We start from the raw sequence: 12,422 nt of genomic DNA on the forward strand, positions 1-12,422 counted from the left end.
TTGTATTTCTATTGTTCTTGTTGATCATGCAAGACTATAGATAAACTATTTCTAAATACCAAGAGCAGTCAGCCTGAGAGAAGCTGAGGAGTGATGCCTGCATGACCCCAGTCTCTCAGTCATCTAAGGGATCAGGTTTTACCATTCATCACCGACGGATGAGGTCTTAGCTGTATCACTAATGGATCAGATTTTTAACTTTTCGCAGCACGGTATTGACACGAGTGGATGATTTCTGAGGGGGGGGGAAAAAAGTGAGAAAATGTGTGGTATGTCACTCCAGTTTTCTGGAGTGCAGGATGCAGGGTGCTGGATCAGGTAATAATGTTAAGTGGCGTGAAAATATTCAGCAGTGGCAGTAGATCCAACAGATGGGAAGGGACATCACAAGCGTCATTAACGACTGTGTGTTTCTTGTGAGTATCTGTTGCCAGTGGCAGACGGTGGGAAGGGCAGGAGTGGCAGACGGTGGGAAGGGCAGGAGTGGCAGACGGTGGGAAGAGCAAACTGAACTTAACGCGACGTTCAAGAACAGCACAGAAGGGGACATATATTACTCGAACACGTTATGTTGATATGTAACAACAATAATGATTTCAGGCACGAATCCATGGAACTGAAAAGGCAGTGACTCACGACCAATGAAGACGCGGCGCGCCTGTATGTGTGTGTGTGTGTGTGTGTGTGTGTGTTTAAAAGAATAAATGATTATTTAGATAACTGTTTATTGGACTTTGGCGGCCATTTGACTGAAAATACACAGTTGAGGTATTCCAGATATTACAAAAGTGGAAGGTCATGATGATTACTGGTTAACTAATCATAAAAGTTTATGATCAAGGTGGGCTGGATATATCCTCACTTCACCACACGAGTGAGGTACCTATAGATAGTCACCATGACAGATATACAGTAATATTTAGATAGTCTGGTTTATACCATATGCACTTGGTTAAACATTGTAATGACTAATTAAAGCAGTACAGTGGTTAACATACAGTAATACAGTAGTTGACATACCACCTTGTCTCACCGACAGAAAACTAAGCTGTTCACTTTCTTAGCTCTGCACTTTTTATAGATTATGACGTTCACAGTAGGTAGGCGTAGGATCGTTATTATATATGTCTGTACAATCTGTGATTGGAACAAGTGGATTATGGTGACGACTGGTGGTCCGTGGTGGAGGGGGCGTCGTGGGATAGGAGGTGTCTATTCCGGGGTAAGGTACTGCCGTGTGAAGCTCCCGGAGTGGGTTGCTGAGGGTGGACAGGTTCAGCTAACAGATGTCCTCTTGGTAAATGCCCTTTTCCGCACTTTTTTTTCTAGCTGGTTCCTCTTTGTAGGTCATAGTGAGGAGGACCAGGCTGGGGAAGGAGCGTAAATGAACTAAGGTAGACTGAAGATGGTATAGACATTTCAGAGCTCAGTTGGCAAGACGCCGAGTGATTTCAATCGGCGGAGAAGGTACAGACGGTATGAGGAAGATTTGATAATCGCGCCGACATAAGTGTTCCAGTTTATACCGTCGTCTATTGTGATACCAAAACGTTTGGGAGTCTCTGGCCACTCAGAGGATGTCAGGGCCCAGTGTGATGTTAGTTGAAGTGTGTCGTCACAGTATTGGTGTGGTTAACGGTGATGTCATCGGCCGTAGTCCACTCCTGAAGGTTGTTGATATGCTGAAGTCGGGAGAGTTGCTGTTGATAGTGACGCCAAAGATGGAGTCGTCTACGTAGCTCCAGTGATGGTTCCTGTCCCTCAGGCCATCACTGATAAGGATGAGGAAGCAGAGCGGCCCCATCTCGGTGCCCTGTAGTATACCACATGTTATTGGATAGTGATATCGATTTGGCTCCCCTAAAGCGGACGGTTTGGTGTCGCCCGGTCAAGAAGTCCGCCATTCACGAGACGAGACAGCCTCGTAGTCCCTGGCTGACGGCTGTCTTCCTGATGAGTGATGTTATGATTTACCAAGTCGAAAGCCTGGGTGAAGCCAGCGACTGTGCCACCGAGGTTTTGCGCTTCTCTGAATTCAGGTGAATGAAGTCTAGGAAGCTAAGAAGGCAGTGAGTGGTGGAGAAAGACTTCATGTTTCCAAGCTGCTGAGGGTCTACTGGATCAGCAGTGTCAGCATAGGCTCAGTCAAACTCAAGATTTTCACAAATTTAACTGGGAATTCTGTGTGTGTATGTGTGTGTGTGTGTGTGTGTGTGGCTTTGACCTGAGTGTGCACATGGAGGAGGCGGTGGGCATGCCAGATTGACGCAGGATAATACAATAAGAGCATCTAAGTGGATTTACAGCATGTGCAAATGGTAACTGCATCAAGATGTCCTGTATGTGTCAATCTATTGGTGTCTCTGTCTATCTCTGCATTTACATGCCCATCTCTCTACATATTGAGCTGTCTCTATTTCTCTATCTTATCTGTTTATCTATCCATTTTCTGTCTGTCGATCTTTCTATATATCTATCTGTCTTTCTGCTTTCTTTTATCTATCTGTCCGTGTGTCTTTATTAACCTATCTTGTCAATCTCTATATTTTTTTCCCATATTTGTTCGCAATTTCGCGTGGTAGCGAAGCAGCTCAGAGACACTAGAAGAAAAGGCTTCATTTGCTTACATCGGCTCCTTATCTGTTATGTGTAATGCACCGAAACCACAGCCCTCAGTCCACAGCCAGGCCTCACAGACCGTTCCATGGTTTCCCCGGCTGCTTCACACGCACTGGCTCATTCCACTGACAACACGTCGTTCCTCTGTAGACCAAGTCGCTCCAGTTTACTCGGTGCGGTGTACGCCTTTTACTCTGTACATTCAGGCCTCGACCACTCATAAACTTTTCCCTCCACTCTATATATTCCAGTTTAGTAAGTAAGTAAGCTCACAAATTTTCACCTTTGCCTCCACCAGGTAACGATCAAGCATCCCTCTACGTGCCCCTTTCTGTACATTCATATACAAGCGTCTCTCCTTTGTACGCCCATCAGTTAGCATGTGGTACAGTAATTCACGCTAACCATCTTTCTTACTCACCCACGTACACTTATTTATGTCCCTCTGTTTATTCCCGGTCACTAGCCCTTTATCGTACACTTATTTATGTCCCTCTGTTTAAACCACTTATTCCCGGTCACTAGCCCTTTATGAGCACTCACGCTCCAAAAGCTGTTTACTTCTGTTGGTCTTACTGAATACCCACCCCCATGTGGCTCATTGATACCCTCCTCCCATCACAATGGGTAACATATACTCACTGCTCCCAAAACACTTTCCTCATTGTATTGTTCTTCTTGTGGCCGGGTGCATAACACCAGCAGTCACCCATCTCTCGTCATCCATTTTTAACCTACATTTTTATGAGGCTTTTATATCCTTACACTTTTTTTTCACTATAGATCTACCACTCCCTTTGTTCTCGCCCGTCACACTAACCCTTGAGTTTGCCCCTAAGACATTTTTGAACTGTTCTTCCCCATTACCTTTGAGCTTTGTTTCTCTAAGAGCCAGAACATCCATGTTCCTTTCTTCGAACATACTATACTATGTTTATTCGGATACGTCGTTAGAAATCGACAACTGATATCTTGTACCGCGATTTGTTCGAAATCCTTTTTAGGAATAGGATGGACAAAAGATGCAGAAACGACATAATTGATGACGTCTGATATTCATTTTTAAAACAAATGTTTCTAAATGTAAAAATTATGTAGACAGTAGAGTTCTACGAAAGAAAAAATATACTTATGACCATTAAACTGCTAAGTAATGCCATTGGAATGTTTTCGGACGAGACGATGCTTCCAGCTGCAGGGCCTTATACTGAGCGTAGCCATCAACTGTCACCTGTCGTTCAACTGTCTCTTGACATTAGCATATGATTTTTCCCGGAAGTTAATAACTGTTTTTGCTTACCCTTGCTTCATAGCTATGGCTTTGATTTCACAAATAACAGTTCACCATTTACAAACATATACGCTCTCTGTTTCTTAAGAATGATAATGAAAAACAAGTTAATTGTTCATGTGTAAGTGGGATATATTTTGCGACGCTATTCCCATACGCGATACACAATTTTTCACACTTTTAATAAGCATGTTTACTGTGTGATTACATTTGTTTTCTTGTTAATGATTACGAATTTGGCTCTTGAATATTAACTCCCTCCCTCATTTCTCAATAAATTATAACAATAATCTTAAAAGAGTTGAGACCGGTTCATGAGCAGTGGGCTTATGCCCAGGGCCCCGTATAGAGCATAGAGCAAACTAGGAATACGATATCGGTTGTCGATTTTTAACGGCGGGCCCAAATAAACAGAGTGTACTATATCTATCCTCTCTTTCTACCTTTGTTACAGCCATACACACATTTCAACACCCTAACCTGAGCCGTTGAGGAGGATGAGCACTCCTCGCTTGGCTCCCTCTTATGTTCTATCTTAAGAATTTAAAATACAAGAATGGGAGGGTTTTCGGCCCTTGCACCTGCTTCTCTTGTCTCCATCTGCGACACATAGGATATACTTTGTCCCCTGTCCCCAGGAATATATATATATATATATATATATATATATATATATATATATATATATATATATATATATATATTTCATTTATATTTCTAATATACTTTGTCACTGTCTCCCGCGTTAGCGAGGTAATGCAAGGAGACAGACGAAAGAATGGCCCAACACACCCACATACACGTGTATATACATACACGTCCACACATGCACATATACATACCTATACATTTCAACGTGTACATACATATACATACACAGACATATACATATATACACCTGAACATAATTCATACTTACTGCCTTTATTCATTCTCGTCGCCACCCCGCCACTCATGAAATAGCATTCCCCTCCCTTCGCAAGGTAGTGCTAGGAAAGGACAAAAGGCCTCATTCGTTCACGCTCAGTCTCTAGCTGTCATGTATAACGCACCGAAACCACAGCTCCCTTTCCAGAGCCAGGCCCAACAAAACTTTCCACTATTTACCCCAGACACTTCACATGCCCTAGTTCAATACATTGACAGCACGTCGACCCCGGTATACCACATCGTTCCAATTCACTCTATCCTTGCGCGCCTTTCACCCTCCAGTATGTTCAGGCCCCGATCGTTCAAAATCTTTTTCACTTCATCCTTACACCTCCAATTTGGTCTCCCACTTCTCGTTCCCTCCACCTCTGACACACAATACTTACTCGATCAAACCACCTCACACCACATGTTGTCCTCAAACATCTCATTTCCAGCACATCCACCCTCCTCTGCACAACTCTATGTATAGCCCACGCCTCGCAACCATATAACATTGTTGGAACCACTGTTCCTTCAAACATACCCATTTTTGCTTTCCGAGATAAAGTTCTCGTCTTCCACACATTCTTCAACGCTCCCAGACCCTTCAACCCCTCCCCCACCCTGTAACTCGCTTCCGCTTCCATGGCTCCATCCACTGCCAAATCCACTCCTAGATATCTAAAACACTTCCATTCCTCCAGTTTTTCTCCATTCAAACTCACTTCCCATTTGACTTGTCCCTCAACCCTATTGAACCTAATAAGCTTGCTCTTATTCACATTTACTCTCAGCTTTTTTGTTTCACATACTTTACCAAACTCAGTCAACAGCTTCTGCAGTTTCTCACCCGAATCAGCCACCAGCGCTGCATCATGAGCGAACAATAACTGACTCGCTTCCTAAGCCCTCTCTTCTACTGCATACTTGCCCCTCTCTCCAAAAGTCTTGCATATATATATATATATATATATATATATATATATATATATATATATATATATATATATATATATATATATATATATTCTTAGCACGCACTACATTTCTATTTTTCCATTTATTCTCGTCTTCTTCGTCCCAGCTTTGAAGCAGACGAAGATAAACCAAATTCATGTTTGGGTCTCGCATAAGAATATCCATTCATAAACCTGGATGCAATTCTTCTGGTTGCCAGGAACGCATCTAGTGCTCAGACATTTCTCCCAGTGTGTATATATCAGATAATTAAGTGATCGTTCTCAATATTCGAAGGTCTTCCTCTCTATCTTGTATCTCAAACTCTCCTCAGATAACGTTCGTCTCCTTAAGGTCACTTTGATCCCTTCCCAATCCTTGGGTCGTGACCTTTAATTTGGTTCAAGCTTCGTTAAGCACCCATTCAGTTTAGCTGTTGGGGCATCTGGATTGCCCCTGCAATGTTTTACAGTCTTTCACATCACTAGTTCTTGCCATTAGGTTTGTATTATCTCCAGACATATGGTCATTTCCTTGCTACTGGATGTAGCGCAACCTTGGAGCTACAGCAGCTTCTGGAAAGAGGTCTTGGGTAACACAAGGAACACTGGTGTTAACATAGGAAAGGGGTTCCTGATTATTGTCTCTGGTATGTAATCAGTACGGAAGAAGATCCAGGAACGATTCTTCTGGCATTCATTTCCTTCCTTCCTCGACGAACTATCATCTGTTGATCACAGTTCTCATCTGATTGATCAGTCCGCCAACCACGTCATATTATCCTTGATTCCTCACATTGACTGGTAACTTCATTATGAGGTGCAGTATCAAAGCCTCTCTCTCTCTCTCTCTCTCTCTCTCTCTCTCTCTCTCTCTCTCTCTCTCTCTCTCTCTCTCTCTCTCTCTCTCTCTCAGGAGTCAGACAATAACAGTTCGATCCCTCCTTCTTTCCTCTGTGTTATCAAGTGACTGTCATATAAATCTAGATTAATGACGTGATCTTCCATGGCTCTCCTGTCGTTCACATCTCCGGTTTGTCGTGTGATCAAGTGGTGATACCCGGCCCAGAGAATGGTGCTCCCATCTGCCTCCCGGCCTTCCTGTAGAGGACGTCACCCTCGAGGATATTCCCTCAAAGGCCCAGTTCTCTGTTCTTAACGCTACCTCGCTAACGCGGGAAATGGCGAATAGTTTGAAAGAAAGAAAAAAATATATGTATATTTTTTTTTTTTCAATATCGACTTTACTGGTTATAGCACAGTGTGCTGGTTTTGCTACAGTATACAGGTTGTAAGACAGCGTTCTGGATGTATTAGTGTGTACTGTATGTGGTACAGTGTGCTGGGTGTGGTGCGGTGTGCTGGATGTGGTACAGTGTGCTGGATGTGGTACAGTGTGCTGGATGTGGTACAGTGTGCTGGGTGTGGTGCGGTGTGCTGGATGTGGTACAGTGTGCTAGGTGTGGTACAGTGTGCTGTTGGTGTGATACAGTGTGCTTTATGTGATACAGTGTGCTGGATGTGGCATAGTGCATAGTACAGGTGTGCTGGGAGTGGTATCTTATGCCGGGTGTGGTACAGTGGCAAGAGTGAGGGAGGAACTGGTATGATGATAATAATGAGTGAAGTCATGAGTGTAGTGGTAAGAGTGAGGGTTTCACTGGTGCGTTGATAGTCATGTAACCCTACGTTACTGTGTTCTTAGATGTTGAGGTCTGAGTTAAACTTTCAGTCGATCACGTATCTTATCTATCATTCGCGATTAAGTACACGTTTTACTTCCCTATCTTCATTTATCCTTCTGCGAGTCTTACAAGATAACACGAGAGTATATTTCTTTTTACGAAGACAATTTGCTTCAGAAAATATCATACATTGAAACCATCTTTAACCTTAAAAGACCACCAGGTTTCATGCTTAAGTTTTCCATAAGGTTCGTTAATTAGTAAGACCTTCCAGCTGGTACTTTCTGGTAGGCTGGTAGAAGACCAGAGAACCTAATGCCCACTGAGCTCCCAGCCCCTCGCCCTGATGGCCCGCCTCTTGATTAAAGCGGCCAGGAAGGAGCCCCAAATCTGATTACTGGGGATATTAATTCTTCAGTTAGTAAGGTGGAGAGAAGTGGGTCATTGTTGTCAGAGTTTACCACCTCACTTTCCCTAGTGGCCTCTCGCATGCCCTGGTGGCTACTTACTGCTACCCAGCTGCCCTGGTGGCTACTTACTACTACCCAGCTGCCCTGGTGGCTACTTACTGCTACCGAGCTGCCCCGCTGGCTACTTACTACTACCCAGCTGCCCTGGTGGCGACTTACTACTACCCAGCTGCCCTGGTGGCTACTTGCTACTACCCAGCTGCCCTGGTGGCTACTTACTACTACCCAGCTGCCCTGGTTGCTACTTACTACTACCCAGCTGCCCTGGTTACTACTTACTACTACCCAGCTGCCCTGGTGGCTACTTACTACTACCCAGCTGCCCTGGTTACCACTTACTACTACCCAGCTGCCCTGGTGGCTACTTACTACTACCCAGCTGCCCTGGTGGCTACTTACCACTACCCAGCTGCCCTGGTGGCTACTTACTACTACCCAGCTGCCCTGGTGGCTACTTACTACTACCCAGCTGCCCTGGTGGCTACTTACTACTACCCAGCTGCCCTGGTGGCTACTTACTACTACCCAGCTGCCCTGGTGGCTACTTACTACTACCCAGCTGCCCTGGTGGCTACTTACTACTACCCAGCTGCCCTGGTGGCTGCTTAATACTACCCAGCTGCCCTGGTGGCTACTTACTACTACCCAGCTGCCCTGGTGGCTACTTACTACTACCCAGCTGCCCTGGTGGCTACTTACTACTACCCAGCTGCCCTGGTGGCTACTTACTACTACCCAGCTGCCCTGGTGGCTACTTACTACTACCCAGCTGCCCTGGTGGCTACTTACTACTACCCAGCTGCCCTGGTTGGCCATACACTTACCATTTTGGCCACCCACCTACCCAGGTGGCAGTTTACTCGCCAGCCCAAGCAGCCACCCACTTGCATCCTGCCTACACGTTAGCCCTGGTGGCCGCTCACCTGCCTAATTGGACCTGCGTGCGAGCCACAGCATCCTTGAAGATAACTAGCCACCCTGACCCCCTATACAAGATCCTTAGCCCACCTGTTGCTGTCACTCACCAGATGTGTAGCTTACCAGGTTTTGTAGCTCGGGTGTGTAGCTTACCAGGTGTCTGACTCGCCAGGTATGTTGCTCACCAGGTGTGTAGCCTAACAGATATGTAGTTTTCCAGGCCTGTAGCCTACCAGGTATGTAGTTCTTCGGGTGTGTAGGTTACCTGGTGCGTAACTCGCCGTATGTGTATCGTTGAAGGCTATTACCAGTGGGTAACGCATTGTGCTAATGTCCACTGTATGTGTAGTGAGTGTATGTACGTGGGTCAGGCCGACAGAGCCGTGGACATGCATAGGTGGGCAATATGCCCTTGTTCACAATGTCAGGTTACACATGTCACTATCTACACATATCACCATCTATAAGGGTCCGACTTGCTTCATCGCACGCTGGCCTTAGAACAAGGCCTCCAGTGCTGCCGGGCTTCTAGGGGCTTCGTGACACCTCGTCAAACCAATCAGTCTGCAGGACTCGGACTACCACCTGCAGGTCCGCCACCTCCGCAGTCCTCCTCTGCCTCGACTCTCTTTCCCCAACCCTTCCCTTGGGGCTCGTTTGAACTTTCCAGGTTATCCTTCTCGTGTCAAAGTGAAACCCCGGATTAACTACAAAGGGTCTGTCGTTGAGTATAAATATATATATATATATATATATATATATATATATATATATATATATATATATATATATATATATATATATTCCTATGAGTCCACGGGGAAAATGAAACACGAAAAGTTCCCAAGTGCACTTTCGTGTAATAATCACATCATCAGGGGAGACACAAGAGAGAAATATAACAGTCAGTTGATATACATCGAAAAGACGAAGCTAGGACGCCATTTGGTAAACATGTGATTGTCCAAGAAACTGAAAATCTGGTGTCAAACGCTTTCGTATAATTACATCGTCAGGAATGAATACAGATAATGCAGCGCACCCTTGTAGCTGCAGAAGCCCCACGTACAATCCCATTTAAGTTGCTTTTACGTTACTACCATTAATTTTTTTTTTTTTTACAAGTGAGTCTCCGTGCCCCAGGGTCGTATGTAAACACTGGGTGTCAGTTGTCTGGTGTGTAGCCGGGGTGTCGTCTTCCTCTGCTACCAGTGAGAGGAAGTGCTCAGGCTGTGGCAGTACCGGACCGCCCCCCTTCCCCCCTTCTACCGTAACCTTTGACCCTCTGATAGACTTGACTCTTTAACCACATTCATTTTTTCCCAACATTGCCAGTCTCTCCACCAACGTGTGCTCCATCAGCTGACCGCCGATGCTTCTGTTATTTTCGTTGTTTCTGAGAGACTGTCAAATGGGTTTTCATGGATTCCTTTCACATATCCCACTAGAGCCTTCTCTTGTGTTTCCTCTTTAGAGGAGGATTTTCTCCTTATTGAGGATTAGAACTCCTATTGGAGGACCTTCATGAATCTAGGATTTCCAGAGTTTGACGTCATTTTGCTCAAGACGTTTTCACCAAACTACCAAAGTTTTTTCTCTTTTTCTCCTTTTCTCTCAGCTCTGAAGACTTCATGACATCCTCCTACCCTCCAGATTAGAAAGACATCGGTGCACGTCACAGGGAGTGATTGAAATCCTCCCACACATGGTTGGGTGGTTGAAATGAATCCTCGTGTTTTCCAGTTTTCATGATCTGGAGCAAATTATCAAACATTCTGCTCATAATACCACACCATCTCCTGCACTATAGCTGTACAAATTCACTCTCGGGTCTTTCATCTGGCCTCGCTCTTGTGAGAGTCTTTTTACTCAGTGCATCTCCTCCTCTTCGTTCGTCTGTCCCTTTGAAGACCAATTATGACACTTTGATAGCAGTAATTAGATGATTCCCCTTTGGAAGATTGCTCTCTTTCCTCTAATAACACTTTCGTCTTTGCTAAGCGTCTAGCATAGGGTATCGCTCTGTGTGTAGACAGATACAATCCCTCCTCCTCTGTGAGATTATTTCTTCTTCCAGACTGTAGCTCAAGATCTTGCATGCCGGAGCTGGAAGAACTCTCCTTCCTTCCACTCTCTCTGTTTTATCTGTGCCAGAAATCATTGAATCTATTATGCGTTCTTTAATCTAAAGTAAGTATGACTCTTGCCCAGTTAGGTACCTACTTTCAGCCTTCGGTCTTAAGGTATCACAAAACCTCTGTGGTAGTATTTTTCTTTTCATAGCATGTTCGTTCATTGATGCCATAGTTGTCTCTCCTACTGACACTGAAAGTCTGTTTGGCTCAAACTTCTCCACTAACTCCACCTTGAGCAGTTGTAACGTTCCCAGACATCCTAATGCTCCTATTACTAATCTTGCGACTCATTTTCGTATAGTTCCAAAGATATTTATGTCTGCGGATACAAGCATGGCTTATGGACCAGACCTCATTCTGTGTTGAAAAAATCATTTCAATCGCTTGTCCTGCGCATCTGTTTCACTTTTGTCTGAAACCAGAACTTCTCCCGTCTCCTGGAAACATGCACTGATACAGCTTATTTTTAAGGAGACTGTTCTGACCTGCCAGTTAACATTCTTTTAGTCTTTTGAAACTTTCAGGCTCTTCGAATCTTTCTTCTACAACCGTATTTCTTGAATCTGTGTTTACCATGATCATTGATATGGCTTCCTCAAGATGATATCCACAAGAGGTATCTTTTCCTGTTCTTCATGTCTGGGCAGCTTCGAGTTAGCGAGATAACGCCAGGAACAGCTAGCATGTATAATGCATCGGAAGTGGATATGTATGTTGTAGTTTTGATCATTCGTATAATCTTCAAGCTTCCCTCTCATGGCTTTCGTCCCTCACTTTTAGTCTCGTATCTAGCGTCTCCTCTGGCCAGCCTACCTCCGCCATTGTAGACAGATCAGACTCTCCTTCTTTCGTCATCATATGTAGTACCTGTTAAGGCTTTGCCGCGTCTTGTACGCCCATTCTCTCTTTTTCCAGTGACTTTCTCTCTTCAAGATATAACCTCACGCGCTCATGCACTGACCTCCCCCATTACTGCATTCCTCCACTTCTTTCAAAGTTGCTTCATATCTCTCTCTCTCTCTCTCTCTCTCTCTCTCTCTCTCTCTCTCTCTCTCTCTCTCTCTCTCTCTCTCTCTCTCTCTCTCTCTCTCTCTCAGTCCACGTCTTACCTCATCACATCTGCCTCAATAAACTTCGATTTCAAACGGTTTCTACAATGGGGCAGACGTGATTCGATAAGGTTTAGCTCTTTTGAACCTAAATTTTCTTCTCATTCCTCTTCCCTAAAACCCCTTCTGAACTTTCTCGACTCCTTAATGGTCTTAGGCTTCCATTCCTCAACACAATCTTGGTAGAAGTGCAACATATAATCTCCCTAGAAACCTCAACGTGACACAAACTAGGACGTCTCTTCAGAGCACGAAGACTCTGCTACTCAGAGCAGTTGGTCGTTTGAAATGGATTGATATGAAGTGGTACAGAGGAATGACCTCGCC

At 44.6% G+C, this 12,422-nt stretch overlaps 1 protein-coding gene and 1 long non-coding RNA gene across 2 annotated transcripts in view; both read left to right on the forward strand.

The window, feature by feature from the left end:
• Window positions 1-12,422, forward strand: part of LOC139749174 (uncharacterized) — a 346,908-nt gene that overhangs the window by 17,242 nt on the left and 317,244 nt on the right. The gene's annotated exons all lie outside the window — the stretch shown is intronic.
• On the forward strand, window positions 7,953-8,864 carry LOC139749520 (uncharacterized). The gene has a single exon (XM_071663893.1). It carries the CDS (start codon window positions 7,953-7,955, stop codon window positions 8,862-8,864), a length of 912 nt encoding a protein of 303 aa, XP_071519994.1.

Source organism: Panulirus ornatus, chromosome 1 (assembly GCF_036320965.1).
Source record: "Panulirus ornatus isolate Po-2019 chromosome 1, ASM3632096v1, whole genome shotgun sequence".
NCBI classification, from domain to species: Eukaryota; Metazoa; Arthropoda; class Malacostraca; order Decapoda; family Palinuridae; genus Panulirus; species Panulirus ornatus.